Source organism: Rhinatrema bivittatum, chromosome 5 (genome assembly GCF_901001135.1).
Source record: "Rhinatrema bivittatum chromosome 5, aRhiBiv1.1, whole genome shotgun sequence".
In the NCBI taxonomy this organism is placed as follows: domain Eukaryota; kingdom Metazoa; phylum Chordata; class Amphibia; order Gymnophiona; family Rhinatrematidae; genus Rhinatrema; species Rhinatrema bivittatum.
This window is the reverse complement of record NC_042619.1, coordinates 245,872,513-245,885,926: the sequence shown is the minus strand read 5'-3', so window position 1 is coordinate 245,885,926 and position 13,414 is coordinate 245,872,513. Positions and strand designations below refer to the sequence as shown.

At 42.7% G+C, this 13,414-nt stretch overlaps 1 protein-coding gene across 5 annotated transcripts in view; it reads left to right on the top strand.

The window, feature by feature from the left end:
* LOC115092619 (arylsulfatase H-like) overlaps positions 1–13,414 on the top strand; it is a 75,089-nt gene that overhangs the window by 33,973 nt on the left and 27,702 nt on the right. For all 5 annotated transcript variants that reach the window (XM_029603687.1, XM_029603685.1, XM_029603686.1 and 2 more), the window contains 3 exons: positions 2,894–3,015; positions 9,736–9,861; positions 10,885–11,308. In XM_029603687.1, coding sequence (XP_029459547.1) covers positions 2,894–3,015; positions 9,736–9,861; positions 10,885–11,308 — 672 coding nt within the window. The remainder of the gene's footprint in view (positions 1–2,893; positions 3,016–9,735; positions 9,862–10,884; positions 11,309–13,414) is intronic.

The following is a 13,414-nucleotide window of genomic DNA, read 5'->3' as shown; positions in this document are numbered from 1 at the left end:
ATTCCTAACTTCTTTCCATTAATTTAAGGAAAATGTGATTAAAAACAAAAGACAAAGAGCTCCTGCTTCAACATAATCCAAGCTAAAAATCCACAAGGACCGATGGTGCTTGGGGATGATAAACAACTAGGTCACATCATCTGCAGCTCCCAAAGCCAAACTTCTCTTCACTAGTTTTTACATTAAACTTCCCAGATAACTAATCAATAACTGGACAACTCCAAAATGATCTTTATTTTTAATGGACAGGTCTATTACCTTGTTACTCTACTATCTCACTGTTAATGTTTTTCTATCGCTTTCTTTCCATTCCAAGTTGCATTATGTCCCTGTTTTATTGTAACTGCTACTTCTTCTTACATCACATGATATTGTTCTAAGTTCTTATCCTTTTGTTCACATCCTGTTAATTGTAAACCGACATGATGCGACTCCCATCGCGAATGCCGGTATATAAAAAAATCAAATCAAATAAATAAATAAATAAATAAATAAAATAAATATACTCCTTTTAGTGAGGGAAACTAAAGGTTCCCTACATTTCTAAACCAAAATGTTATCAGTCATAACAATATGCTTTACAAATCAAATAAAATTAAGGGTAACTCATACTCATTAGTCCTGTAAATAGCTTAAGAGGGTTTTAGCTCTTTGGCTTAAAGAAGAGATTAATAATTGATGCAATATTATATTCCTTCTCTGCATGCCCAATGGTTGTGCATCACAAGTTTATTTAATCATGGAGCTTGTGAGGCCACCCCTCTGATTGGCTAAGTAAGTGAGACATTATTAAAGGAGAATCCTTTAAAATTTACTCTTTTGACCTTAGAACCCCATGACACATAAAGTTAACACATCAGCACAACTAAGAGATAAGAACATAAGAACACAAGAAATTGCCATGCTGGGTCAGACCAAGGGTCCATCAAGCCCAGCATCCTGTTTCCAACAAAGGCAAGAACCTGGCAATTACCCAAACACTAAGAAAATCCCATGCTACTGATGCAATTAATAGCAGTGGCTATTCCCTAAGTAAAATTGATTAATAGCCATTAATGGATTTCTCCTCCAAGAACTTATCCAAACCTTTTTTGAACCCAGCTACACTAACTGCACTAACCACATCCTCTGGCAACAAATTTCAGAGCTTTATTGTGTGCTGAGTGAAAAAGAATTTTCTCCGATTAATCTTAAATGTGCTACTTGCTAACTTCATGGAATGCCCCCTAGTCCTTCTATTATTCGAAAATGTAAATAACCAAGTCACATCTACTCATTCAAGACCTCTCATGATCTTAAAGACCTCTATCATATCCCCCCTCAGCCGTCTCTTCTCCAAGTTGAACAGCCCTAACCTCTTCAGCCTTTCCTCTGTACCTTCTCCATCGCAACTATATCTTTTTTGAGATGCAGTGACCAGAATTGTACACAGTATTCAAGGTGTGGTCTCACCATGGAGTGATACAGAGGCATTATGACATTTTCCGTTCTATTAACCATTCCCTTCCTAATAATTCTTAACATTCTATTTGCTTTTTTGACTGCTGCAGCACACTGAGCCGATGATTTTAAAGTATTATCCACTATGATGCCTAGATCTTTTTCCTGGGTGGTAGCTCCTAATATGGAATCTAACATCGTGTAACTACAGCAAGGGTTATTTTTCCATATATACAACACCTTGCACTTGTCCACATTAAATTTCATCTGCCATTTGGATGCCCAATCTTCCAGTCTTGCAAGGTCCTCCTGTAATGTATCACAGTCTGCTTGTGATTTAACTACTCTGAATAATTTTGTATCTGCAAATTTGATAACCTCCTTTCCAGATCATTTATATATATATATTGAAAAGCACCGGTCCAAGTACAGATCCCTGAGGCACTCCACTGTTTATCCTTTTCCACTGAGAAAATTGACCATTTAATCCTACTCTCTGTTTCCTGTCTTTTAACCAGTTTGTAATCCATGAGATGATACATCATTTTGAGCTCAGTTAATTATTTATGACATAAGAGCTACTCAATAGCTCAGTCAGAAATATATTCTTAAATAGAAGAATAAAATGTTTACTTTACATGAGGAAAGTATATAATTAAATTTAATTGATTTGATCAAGTCATATAATACAAAAAATAAAATTCAAAATGGTTGCTTACCAAATACGAGTTAAATCAGCCAGGGTCTCAGGCATGCCATACTGTAGCTAGGACAGCAACCTAGTACAACTGGACTTCATTGTATATATACTTTTTCTCTTGCTGACCTTTAATGACTTATAGTAATTTTTTTTCAATATAAGTTCAGAGACTTCTGACCTCATGTGTTCTAATTTACTAAAGAACTACATATATGAGTCAAGCTACACATCCAAGAATATTTAGTATAAAAAAAACTTTGATCTTACATCAGATGCACGTCATCAAAACACCTGTGTGCCTTTGATCTAGTATCTAATTGATGAAGAGCATCTGATTTCATATTTCTAACTTTAATAATTAAGGCACAAATTCTGGGAACTTTGCCATGCTAGAATATTTCAATCACAAAGGACATTCTCTGTTTCTTATCTTAACAAGGAGCTGGCTGGTTTTCCAGTTCTAACAGTTTGCACGTATTCCATAGCAAGAAGAGAAAAAAAATAAAAATGGCAACTCTACACAAGTCATGTTAAAAATTCGGAATGGTTCAAAAATGATTCAGATGTTATTGATTTTCATACTTTTGTATTTTTGAGATACAAGGACCTGGATACCATGTCAAACAAAAGTGGGAATATAGTACAGAAGGCATCATCTTGCCTTCAAAATAGTTCTAGAATATTTTATATAGAATTGTACAACTTATTTATATTAGTTAAAGTACTGTTTTATTATCATCTGTTGCTTTCTAGGACCCCTAACATTGACAGATTAGCAAAGGAAGGAGTGAAACTCACTCAGCATATTTCTGCAGCAGGTTTGTGCACCCCAAGTAGAGCAGCTTTCCTGACGGGCAGATATCCTGTGAGATCTGGTAAGAGTCCCTTCATGAATACAGGGAACCATTTACAGTATAAAGAGTACAGCAAAGTTGCAATGCTTTTATCACTATAATAATTTTCCCTATGTCTGTTTGGCATATCTGTAGGTTTTATTGTCCCCTTCAGGCATGTTTACAACTATCTGGGATCAATTTTCTTCTAAACACAATCTCCAAAGAGAAGAAAAATGTGATAGTTTCAGGAAAAACACTCAAAAACAGATGTGGAAAAATATACTAACTCTCTTTTGGGTCCTTGTTTAGGTGATATTTATGTAACCCTCCATCCTCTGTAGAGGGTCATTTTTGGAAAATGAATGGGCTGCAGACCCAGTGTAGGGTTCAATCATTGGGGAATAGCTTCTGCTATGCGGCCCAAAGGGAATTACACACAAAGAAAACAGCAGTCCACACCCAAAATTGTGTTCCAAAACAGAAAGAACACATTTATTGGAAGCCTACAAATTTAAAGTTCAGTAGAAGGCAGAAAAACCAGGAACAGTCCAAAAAAAAAATAAATTACCAACAAGCAGAAATTAGCTTCTTAGACAAACCCCCAAATCTCCAAAGTTGTTACTCACAGTCCTCACACATTTCTTGAGCATAATCCTAAAGGGACTTCTCCCTCTCAAACTTCCATCAAGACCCTATACTACCCAGCAGAACATAAAATTAAGGAAAACTTCTCCTTTGATCATTCCTGAGGCTGTGGGCTTCCCCAGTCAGAATGGTGTCCTCCTAGTCTAAGAGGTCCTTATCCGCCCAGTTGACCCTTATGCCTTACTCTGCTTCTCCAGCAAATCAATACTTATCACACTCTAGCCCTGAACTCCTCAAAAGCTAACTCCTGAACTCCTCCTTATGACTCATGAGGCCATCATTTTTACCATCTCCAAAACCCGTCCCCTTTCCCCCTTTGGGGAAAGGACCCTCCTTTTACTCACCACCTTAGCTCTTACCTTCTTGAAGCTACCATTGCTAGAAAATTCTTAATATTAAACTTAACGTAAGGCCTAATTTGTCTTACACAGGTATCAAAGAAAGCTTAGTTCATAAGCTAATAACCTGCTAATGGGGACGTGGATCGTGTTTTAATACATACTGAGCTTTCTGTCGGACTGACCTTACGGAGTGTGGTGTCCAGAACAAATGAGATACATCAGGGCCCCAAAATGCTTGAGAAGAAATTACAGTGCTGGGGTGGGGCTACCATAGCAGCACAGAACCCCACCCCTCCTTCTCCCAAACCATGGGGCCAGAGGCCATTGCACCAATTCCTTCTCCCATTTCCACCCTTACCTCACAATGATGGCCCTGGCCTTCTGGTTCTACTTGATCTTGCCCTGGGGAGAAGAACATCATCTGTATAACACTGTTTGGCTATCTGTTAGAAGATGATTGGGGTCTTTCAGTGCCCAGACAGGAGATGTGAGTAACTGGGCTTCTTTTCATATCATGCCATTTTAGCAGCTAAGTAAGTTTTTTTCGAAATGGTTCCCACACAGAAAATTTGCTTTGTTCTTTATTAGCTTATTTCAAACAATTGGAAAAACTGAGTTGAAAGCTGTTGTCTCATATATTCCTAAGTACCTACACTAGGTCAGTCTTTCTCCTTTTGCTTGTTGTCTTCTATTCTTCTAAAATATACTAGGGCAGTGGTTTTCAACCAGGGATACATGTACCCCGGGGATATTTGGAAGCCTGTCAGGGGGTACACAACCAGATGACTACTACATGGGATAGGAGAACCCAAACTGTGGAAAGCATTTTTCCCTCCCCTGATGCTCAAAGTGGTAACCTCAAGTGGGAGATCCTGCCCTCCCTATCTACTGCTGGAGAAGTAAAATAAAGACATCACATGTGGCATCAGTGTTGACACACAGGAGAGGGGAGCCTGAGACTATCATCATTAAAGCACTACGGGAGCAGCAGAGAGCCATAAACAGCAGCAGTATAGGGAACAGTGAAAGTGATGTGCACACAATTGTGTTTTCTTCGCCTTTCCATCTGGAAATAAAGGTTACACAAAGATAGGAGGAAGGGGCAGCAGATGTGTAGGCAGGATGTTGCAGTGTTTTCATTCTCTGCTGTGGTGCCTGCTGACTCTGCTTTAGCCCTGCGGCTGGCTGTTACTCCCATGCTCGTGGTGGTTGCTCTGTTGCTGCTTTGTAGTTGACTTGGGAAAGAAGTTAGGATAAGGTGGATGGAGGAATGAGGAGACCAAAGCCTGGAAAGAGGAGCTGGCAGTTGGAGAGAGCAAATGGAGAGAGATGAGGAGAAAGATCAAGAGAAGGGATGTGGAAGATTAATTGGTGGGAATAGATTAAACAGGGAGGCCTGGGCCTAAAAGTTGGGAGAAATGGATATGGAGAACAGGGAAGTGTGGTGAGAAGAACTAAGGAGAAAGTGAAATGGAGGGCTGAGAGATGAAGGGGAAAGAATCAGAGATAGCTAGATTGAGGGATAGAATATGTTGGGGAGAAAGTAGGAGAGAGGTAGGGCTGACAGCTAGAAAATAAGAGGGAGAGCTCAGAGATATCAATAGGGGACGAGCCAGAGAAGAGGAAGGGTAGGAGATGAAGAAATAAAGGGTAAGAAATGAGAGGGAGAGGTAAAGCAGGCGAGAGAGTTGGAGAAGGAGAGAAATGAGACTAAAGAAAGATTTGAGAGACGTGAGGGGAAAAAAGGACGAAGATGGAGACAAATATAGTAGAAAAGAAAAACTGAAAGGATAAAAGTTAGAAGAGAGAGCAGATGAAACCAGAGAATGCATAGAGGGTAAAAAAATAGTTACAATAAAGATAAGGAAAAAAATAAATGTAGCTATAGTTGTCCCTTAAAATTTTGAATTTTTGCGAACCAAAGGGAACATGAAAGGGGTGCAGTAGTCACAAAAGGTTAACTACTAATGCACTAAGCTAACCAACTGGTTTCAGGTTTTTTTTTTATTTTAAGAACAGGGTGACTCAGTCCTGGTTTTATCCTACTTGTTGTTCTGATTTCCCTATTGATTTTCCTAAGGAAAGCAAGACTACAAGTCCCTGTATCTAATGGGGCAAAATTAGGACTGGATCAGTCTGTCCTGAAAATCTGGATCAGTTGGCATCTGTAAAGCATATTTGCAGATATTTGGCGGTGTCACAGAATCATTACTACTGAATGAGGCCTGTGTTCTCTGCCTCCTGGATTCTGTCAGTGAAGCACATTTTTACATACAGGTACTAAAACAAAAATGCATATTACTAATGCACCTCAGGTGTTTCACTGAACCAAACAGTAGCAGTTAGGAATAAAATTGTTTTTGTCCTTTTTCTATTAGGTAATACAATAAAAGGTGAATTTTAAAAGCCTGGCACATGCATCAGTCGGGGGATGTGCGAATAAGTCAGGCTCGCACGTACCGAGCGGATTTTAAAAGCCATTCAGAAATGTGTGTATCTCGAAGTTTTCATAAAGGGGCTTGGGCATGATCTGGACAGGGCATGGGCATTTTGGGGCATGAATCTGAGATGTGCACGTAAATACTTACGTGATCCGCCACGCGCCGAGGCCCCTGCCACATAACTTTACTTCTGCTATGGATAATGCGTAAGTTAAAAAAAATAAAGATAAATAGGCAGATCTGCAGGGTTTTAAGGGTAGGAGCTAAGCGAGGAGAGTGAAGGCTATTAAACTAGGCCCGCGTGCCAGTTTGAAAGTTACCGTCTAAGATGGTAACTTTCAAACCAACACCCGTGCGCACATTTGCATGCATACGTTGGCTCGCGCACAGGAATGTGGACATATTATAAAATAGCCTGGCCACGCGCACATGTGCACCGAATTTTAAGTAGGCACGCGTACGTGTGCCCAAATGCCACTTCTACCACATAAATCGGGGGATTTCAAAAGGGGCGCGTGCTGACTCTCTTCCCACTTTCACCAGTTTGCCCCGATTTCACCCAGTTAAGAGATGGGGGCGTTTGGAAGACCTAGTTTAATAGCCTTCACTTCTACCAGTTAGCCCCAATCCTTAAAACCCTGCAGATCTGCCTATTTTTCTTAATGTTTTCTTACACAACATCCAATCCTGAAGCATTTACATGCACATTTCAGGTTCCCACCCTGAAACGCCCATTCCCTACCCTTGCCATGTCCGTGCTCTGCCCCTTTTTGAAAACGTTTGAGGTGTGCGGTGGCTTTTAAAATCCACTCGGCACGCACCAACCTGACATATTCACGCATCCCTAACGAATACACACATCGGGCTTTTAAAATTCACCTTTAAAATAAGAAAGCAAGTGCCTATCTGGTCGATTTTAAATGTCTTACACGCACCAAAACCAGGAGATGCGCGTGTGTCTCAGACCCACACCAGATGCACAGGTTTTAAAAGGCCCACCACAACGTGCATATCTCCTGTTATGTGCACAAAACTTTTTTTTTTTCTGAAAAAGATGTGGGCATGGTCTGGGCATGCCATGGGCAGGACGTGTAGGCTGGGTCTGAAGCACAAATTCAGCTCAAAAGTATTTACATGCACAAGCACTCTGGGGTCCCCTACCTTGTAACTTTACTTTTGTTATGGATGGCGTGTAAGTTGTGAAAAAAAAAAAAAAGAGTAGTCAGCAGGGCTTTAGGGTCGGGGATAATAGAGTAAAAGGGAGGTGTTGTGATTCCTGCTCACGGAGCCCACCACACGAGCAGGCCTCTCCACCTAACTCACCATTCCAACGCCGTTGGACTCTGCTGTGGCTTGGCCTAGACTGCCGCGCTATTTCTGCTCGGGATCGCCGCCCCTTGAGGCCTTGCCCGCATGGCCAGGTGCCGCTGTCGTCTTCTTTGTGGCCCTGCTCGTGCCGCCCACGTTCCTTCTAAGCTGAGATCCTCCCTGAGCGGCAGGGAGAAGCCGCTGCAACGTCCTCTTCGCGGCCTGGTGCCGCAGTCAGGGCCTGTTCTTCTGTCTGCTTCCTGTGCGGCAGGGACACCGCTATCCAGGGTCCTGTTTCCTGTCCCTGGGCCTTCCTAGGCACTGGTGCACATCTCTTCTAAGCTATTTAAAGGTCCATTGGTGGGAAAAGCCCGCGGCCCCACCGGAAGTCTTCATTCAATCATTTCCTGGTTCAGCCCTATAAAAGGGCTTCTCTTCAGTCACTCTGGGCCTTCGGACCGGGTTCCACAGTTGTCTGTGCTCTGTGACCAGTCCAGGTCCTCCATGGTTTTAATCTGTATAGATGGCTTTGTGTTCAGTGTTCTTCATGTTCCTGGTCTCCTCATCTTGATGTCCCTGGTCTTGTCCCCCATCTGAGCTCCTTTGTCGCCTGTTCCAAGTCCCCATGTTCCATGTCCTGATGTTCAAAGGTTCCGCTCCTCCATTACTTGTTCCAAGTCCAGACGTCCTGATGTTCCGAGGTTCCGCTCCTCCTTTGCCTGTTCCAAGTCCTGAGTTCCAAGTCCTCATCTGAGTCTTCCTAGCGCTTAGAGTTCCTCCAAGTCCTGAGTTCCAAGCCCTCGTCTGAGTCTAGCACTCAGAGCCTCCCAAGTCCTTGGACCCTCCAGCTCCTCGGGTCCTCCAGATGACCTCCTGTTGGGTAAATCCATTCCATCTGGTTCCTGTTCCCGGTCATTGGAGCCTCATTTTGGCTGGGTTCCCTTCCTGCGCTTGTCCCACTCTCCGCGTGGTCTGCGACCTGGCTTCTCAGGTTGTGTAGGGCGTGCAGTGGGACAGGGTGGTTCATGACCAGCCCACAGCTGGGCTGTGTAGGGCGCCCTGAGGGACGGTGCCTGTTTGAACCTTCCAAGTTCCAAGTATACGTCCCGAGTCTTCCAAGTCTACGTATGAGCCTTCCATGTTCCAAGGCCTTCGTCTGCCCTTGCCCTCTGTCCGGCCTGCCACTTATTGCCATTTCCTAGCGGCAAGTCCGAAAGGGCTTGGAATGGTCAGAGGACCATTCAAAGACAACCATTGCGTTGTTGGTTTTCCTGAAGCGTGCAGGTCCGGTACAGGGTCAGATCCTTCAGTCATCTTTGACTTTGTATCAGCCTTGTTCTGCTCCACCCATGCTTGAATCAGCTCACCTCTCGCTGTGCTCTCGGGGCTCCTCCCTGAGTGGCGTGGCGATCCAAGGGCTCACAACTCCTGTCAGAAGTGATCGCACCTCCACGCTCGCAACAGGAGGCAAGTTAGCTAGGAGGTTTAGGAAGTCCTCTCTTTTACTGGAGCGAACTGGGAAAAGAATCGGTGCGCATCTAGTAAAATCCCCCCCACTTATGCGAATGAGGTGGCATTTGAACACACCTGCGCGCTTCAATGTGAAATAGTGCGCACACATATGCACAAATAGCCAATTTTAAAACATGCGCACGTATATGCATATATACACAAGAATGTTTTAAAATTGCTGGATCCATGTGCGTGAGCCGGAAAATGTGCGTGGGTCTTAAAATTTACCTCTATGTGTGCATGTATGTGTGAATGTGTGTCTCTTGTGATGTTTTGTGCTGTTGTTATGGGCAACTTTATATGTGATATTGTTTAAACAGATGTGATATTGCATTAGACATTTGTCAGCTTTTGGCCTGATTATTGGCTTTTATTAGTAGTTTGTGGTGTTTGGTTCTTATTATGTATTCCAAGGTTTTGTCATTGTTAAAATGGGGTATCTTATAAATAAAGTCTAAAAAAAAAAAGAAAGAAAGAAAACAAGTGCCTCAATATTTTTGTCTTGCATCCAGGCATGGCATCTGCATCAAATGTATTTCGGATTCTTTTTTGGCTTGGTGGAACCGGAGGACTCCCTACAAATGAAACAACTTTTGCCAAGATCCTACAGCAGCAAGGCTACACCACTGGACTTATAGGTATAGGGGGGGGGGGCTCTTGTATTCCTGTGTCCCTTTATAGTAGCTCAGTCTGTTGCTTAGAATTTACCATTTGTAGAGGTTTTTTTACTAAATCATATTACTGTCCAGGCTTGAACATTTATTTTTTGACTCGGCAGTTTTCCTCCCGCTGCTCAAATGGAACAAGAGCTGGGATCTTGGCCACCATAAGCCTTCTTTCACAACTACCCAGGATCTTTCCTCTGTCTTATATCCCCCACCAAAACTGTTTCCAGAACCCTACAATCCTGGGCCCCAAAATCAGCCATCAGGTGTCACCCTTGGATGATGACTGCAGTTCCCCCTGCAACATCCCCATCCTCCCGGGGAACAGAGAACCTGACTCAGGGATTGAGTCATGGCCCTTCTGTACGACTCTGCTGCTGAGCCAGCGGGGTCTGAACATTTTACATTCTTGAGAATATTCACAACATGGAAACTTTATGTTCAAAGTTTCCAAAGGAGCATGAAAAGCTGTGGTGATTTGTTTTCTTCTACCGGTAGTAGAAGTGTAATATACCTATGAGCAAGAAAGTCCACAATAGCAATGTATTCATAAGAGAAAAAAAGGGGAAACCATAACTCCTCCTCTCTCCCAGTCCTATCTCATCATTACTAGGACTCTGAAAGTGGATGGCACTCCATAAGAAGTGGAGTTATCTAATGCAGAATGCCAAAATGGTAGAGGCCATGTTCTGACATTTTTAGGCAGTGATTACAGACTTTGTATCAGGAATTTATTCACTGAAATCCCAAACAGACCAGTTTTGTTATTTGCTGGTGAAATATCTCCAACCACATAACCATCAAGCAAATAGGTTCAATTAGGCCCTAATGTGGGATGCCCTGTGCTTATTCTTTGCGCAAGACCCCACAACTTCTGATCCATTTCCAATGTAGCGAAAATTAGCCGAAATGATAAACTTACAAAAATGATGAAGGCATACTTTGTATTATGCTAAAGTAGAACTACTATAACTGTAAATGTTTTTGGTTTAACAGGAAAATGGCACCTGGGTATGAGCTGTGAATCCCGCACTGATTATTGTCACCATCCTTTAAACCATGGCTTTCATTACTACTATGGGATGCCTTTCAGCCTTTTCACTGAGTGCCAGACAGGACACGCGCCCGAGCAAGGTTTCGCCTACAGACGTAACTTCTGGTTTTATTTTCAAATAATTGCCCTCGCTCTGCTTACAGTGGCAATTGGAAAACTCACTGGCTTGTTTCCCATTTCTTGGAAAATAATCACTTGCCTGGCATTGCTTGCCTCCTTGTTTTTAATCCCTTGGTATACCAGTTTAATTTTCGTCAGGCACTGGAACTGTTTAATGATGAGAAACTACGAAATTACTGAACAGCCAATGAGAGTGGAAAGAACTGCTTCTCTCATGGTGAAAGAAGCAGTTTCGTTCATCGAAAGGTAACAACTGATTTTGATTAGTTTTAGACCTTGCTAGAAGCAGTCTGTTTGCATCTTTGGTAGGAGAAGTTATAGAGCAGGGCATCAGATTGCACAATATTTCTTGTAATTTTATTTCTGTTCTTTTATGATGCTACAGTTATAGTGGGTATGAACCAATGATATTTACCCTTGTTCCATCCCTCCCTTCTGGAAGGTCGTCTTGCAGTCTTCTTGCTAGACATCCAGCTCAGAAATATTTATCATTTCCTGCTTATACTATGGTACTTCTACGTCATAGGAGTTGGGACTAGGAGTACTAGAGGTGCTGTTTCAACTCCTTGCTTGAAGTATAAGTATAATGACTTGCATTATACACAGGGGTCAAAGGGGATTTTTTTTTTTTTTTGTAAACCTCCCCACCCCTCCCCATTTTTTTATAATAATTGTACCAATGCCCCTGTCTTCACAATCAGGAGAATTTTAAAAGGCCTACTCGTGTTGAAGCTGGGAGATACACGTACTAGTCCGGCCGGTGCCCGCTGTGCAGATTTTAAAAAGCGGGCAAGTTCGCACATATCTCCCAGTACATGCATAAAACCTTTTACGAAAAAGGTGGCGGGGAGTGGGTGGAGTCTGGGCAGGGCATGGGTGTTCTGGGTCTATAACCTGAAGTATGCGTGTAAGTACTTACATGCACAAGCGTGCGCCGGGGTCCCCTCCTGCATAACTTTACTTCTGCTATGGTGTAAGTTTTAAAATAAAAACTCAGGGCTAGTCAGCAGGGTTTGAATGGTTGGGGCTAATAGGGTTAAAGGGAGGAAGGTTAATTAGGGGGGGGTTAGGAAGTCCTAGACTTTACCTGGGCAAACTGAGAATGGACTGGGGAAACTGGTAATTGCTTCGGCGCGCGTGTCTAATAAAATCCCCCCACTTAAGCAGTAGAGCCTGCATTTGTGCGCAGAAGCACATGTCCATACAAAATAGTGTGCATATGTGCGTGCATACAGCTGATTTTATATCATAAGCGCATATAAAATGGCCGACTCCATTCGCACGAGCTGGCATATGCACGTAAATGTACGCCCACACTGCTGTTTAAAAGTTACCATCTATGATTTTTCAAAACTAAAGGGAAGATGACTGAATTACCAAAATCTGAAAATTCTGAGCAGTAACATCATCATAAAGGCTTTAATTTATGTTAATGTCCATTCACTTATCACATAAACCTAAAGGGCTGGATTTTAAAAGCTCAACGCACGTAAAATCCAGTGGATTTAAACGCGTAGAGGGGGTTGCGCACACTGGGCCTATTTTACAAAGGTCCGGCGATGCATATAAAGCCCCAGGACGCATCTAAGTCCGGGGCTTTAAAAAAGGGGCGGGATGGAGGCAAGGTCAGAGGCCATTTGCTGCTGTGCCGGGGGATCGCGTGCCGGCAGGCTGCTGGCACGCGCAACTTGCTCCTGCTCAGAGGCAGGCGCAAAAGGTAAGATAGAGGTCAGGAGCAGGGTTAGAATAGGGGAAATGGGGGGAGGCCGTGGGCATCGGCGCGTGCAAGATGCACTAGTGTGCACCCCCTTGTGCATGCCGACCCCCGATTTTGTAACATGTTTAGGGGTTTAGACAGCCCAAATTATAATTTATGTTCAAATCTTTTTACTGAATTAGAAATGGTGTACAATATACATAGCAAACTAGTAGTAGGACCTGGGTGTTCCTTTTGCCAGGTCACTACCCAGTGATACATTATAATCTCCCCCCACCCTATGACCCTGCAAGCATATCAACCCATTACAACATTACCAGAAGGAACAGTATAGTCACTAAGCACCAAACTTCATATATATGGGGTAAAGATTGCAAATAGGGTTCCCATACAACAACATATATTCGTCTATGTTTTAATAGATCGAGCTTCTCCATATATTTCTCATTGATGCACATTATATGTATGCTGTTTCATAATTGTATGATACTAGGGGGATCCGCCTAGAACCAACACTGTAAAATAACGCATTTACAGGTCGATACAGTAACGTGCGGTTAAAGATTCCCCGTCTGTAACGTGCTGGGAGCGCACAATACAGACGAGTAAGGCGATCCAGCGATACAGTCTCCAGT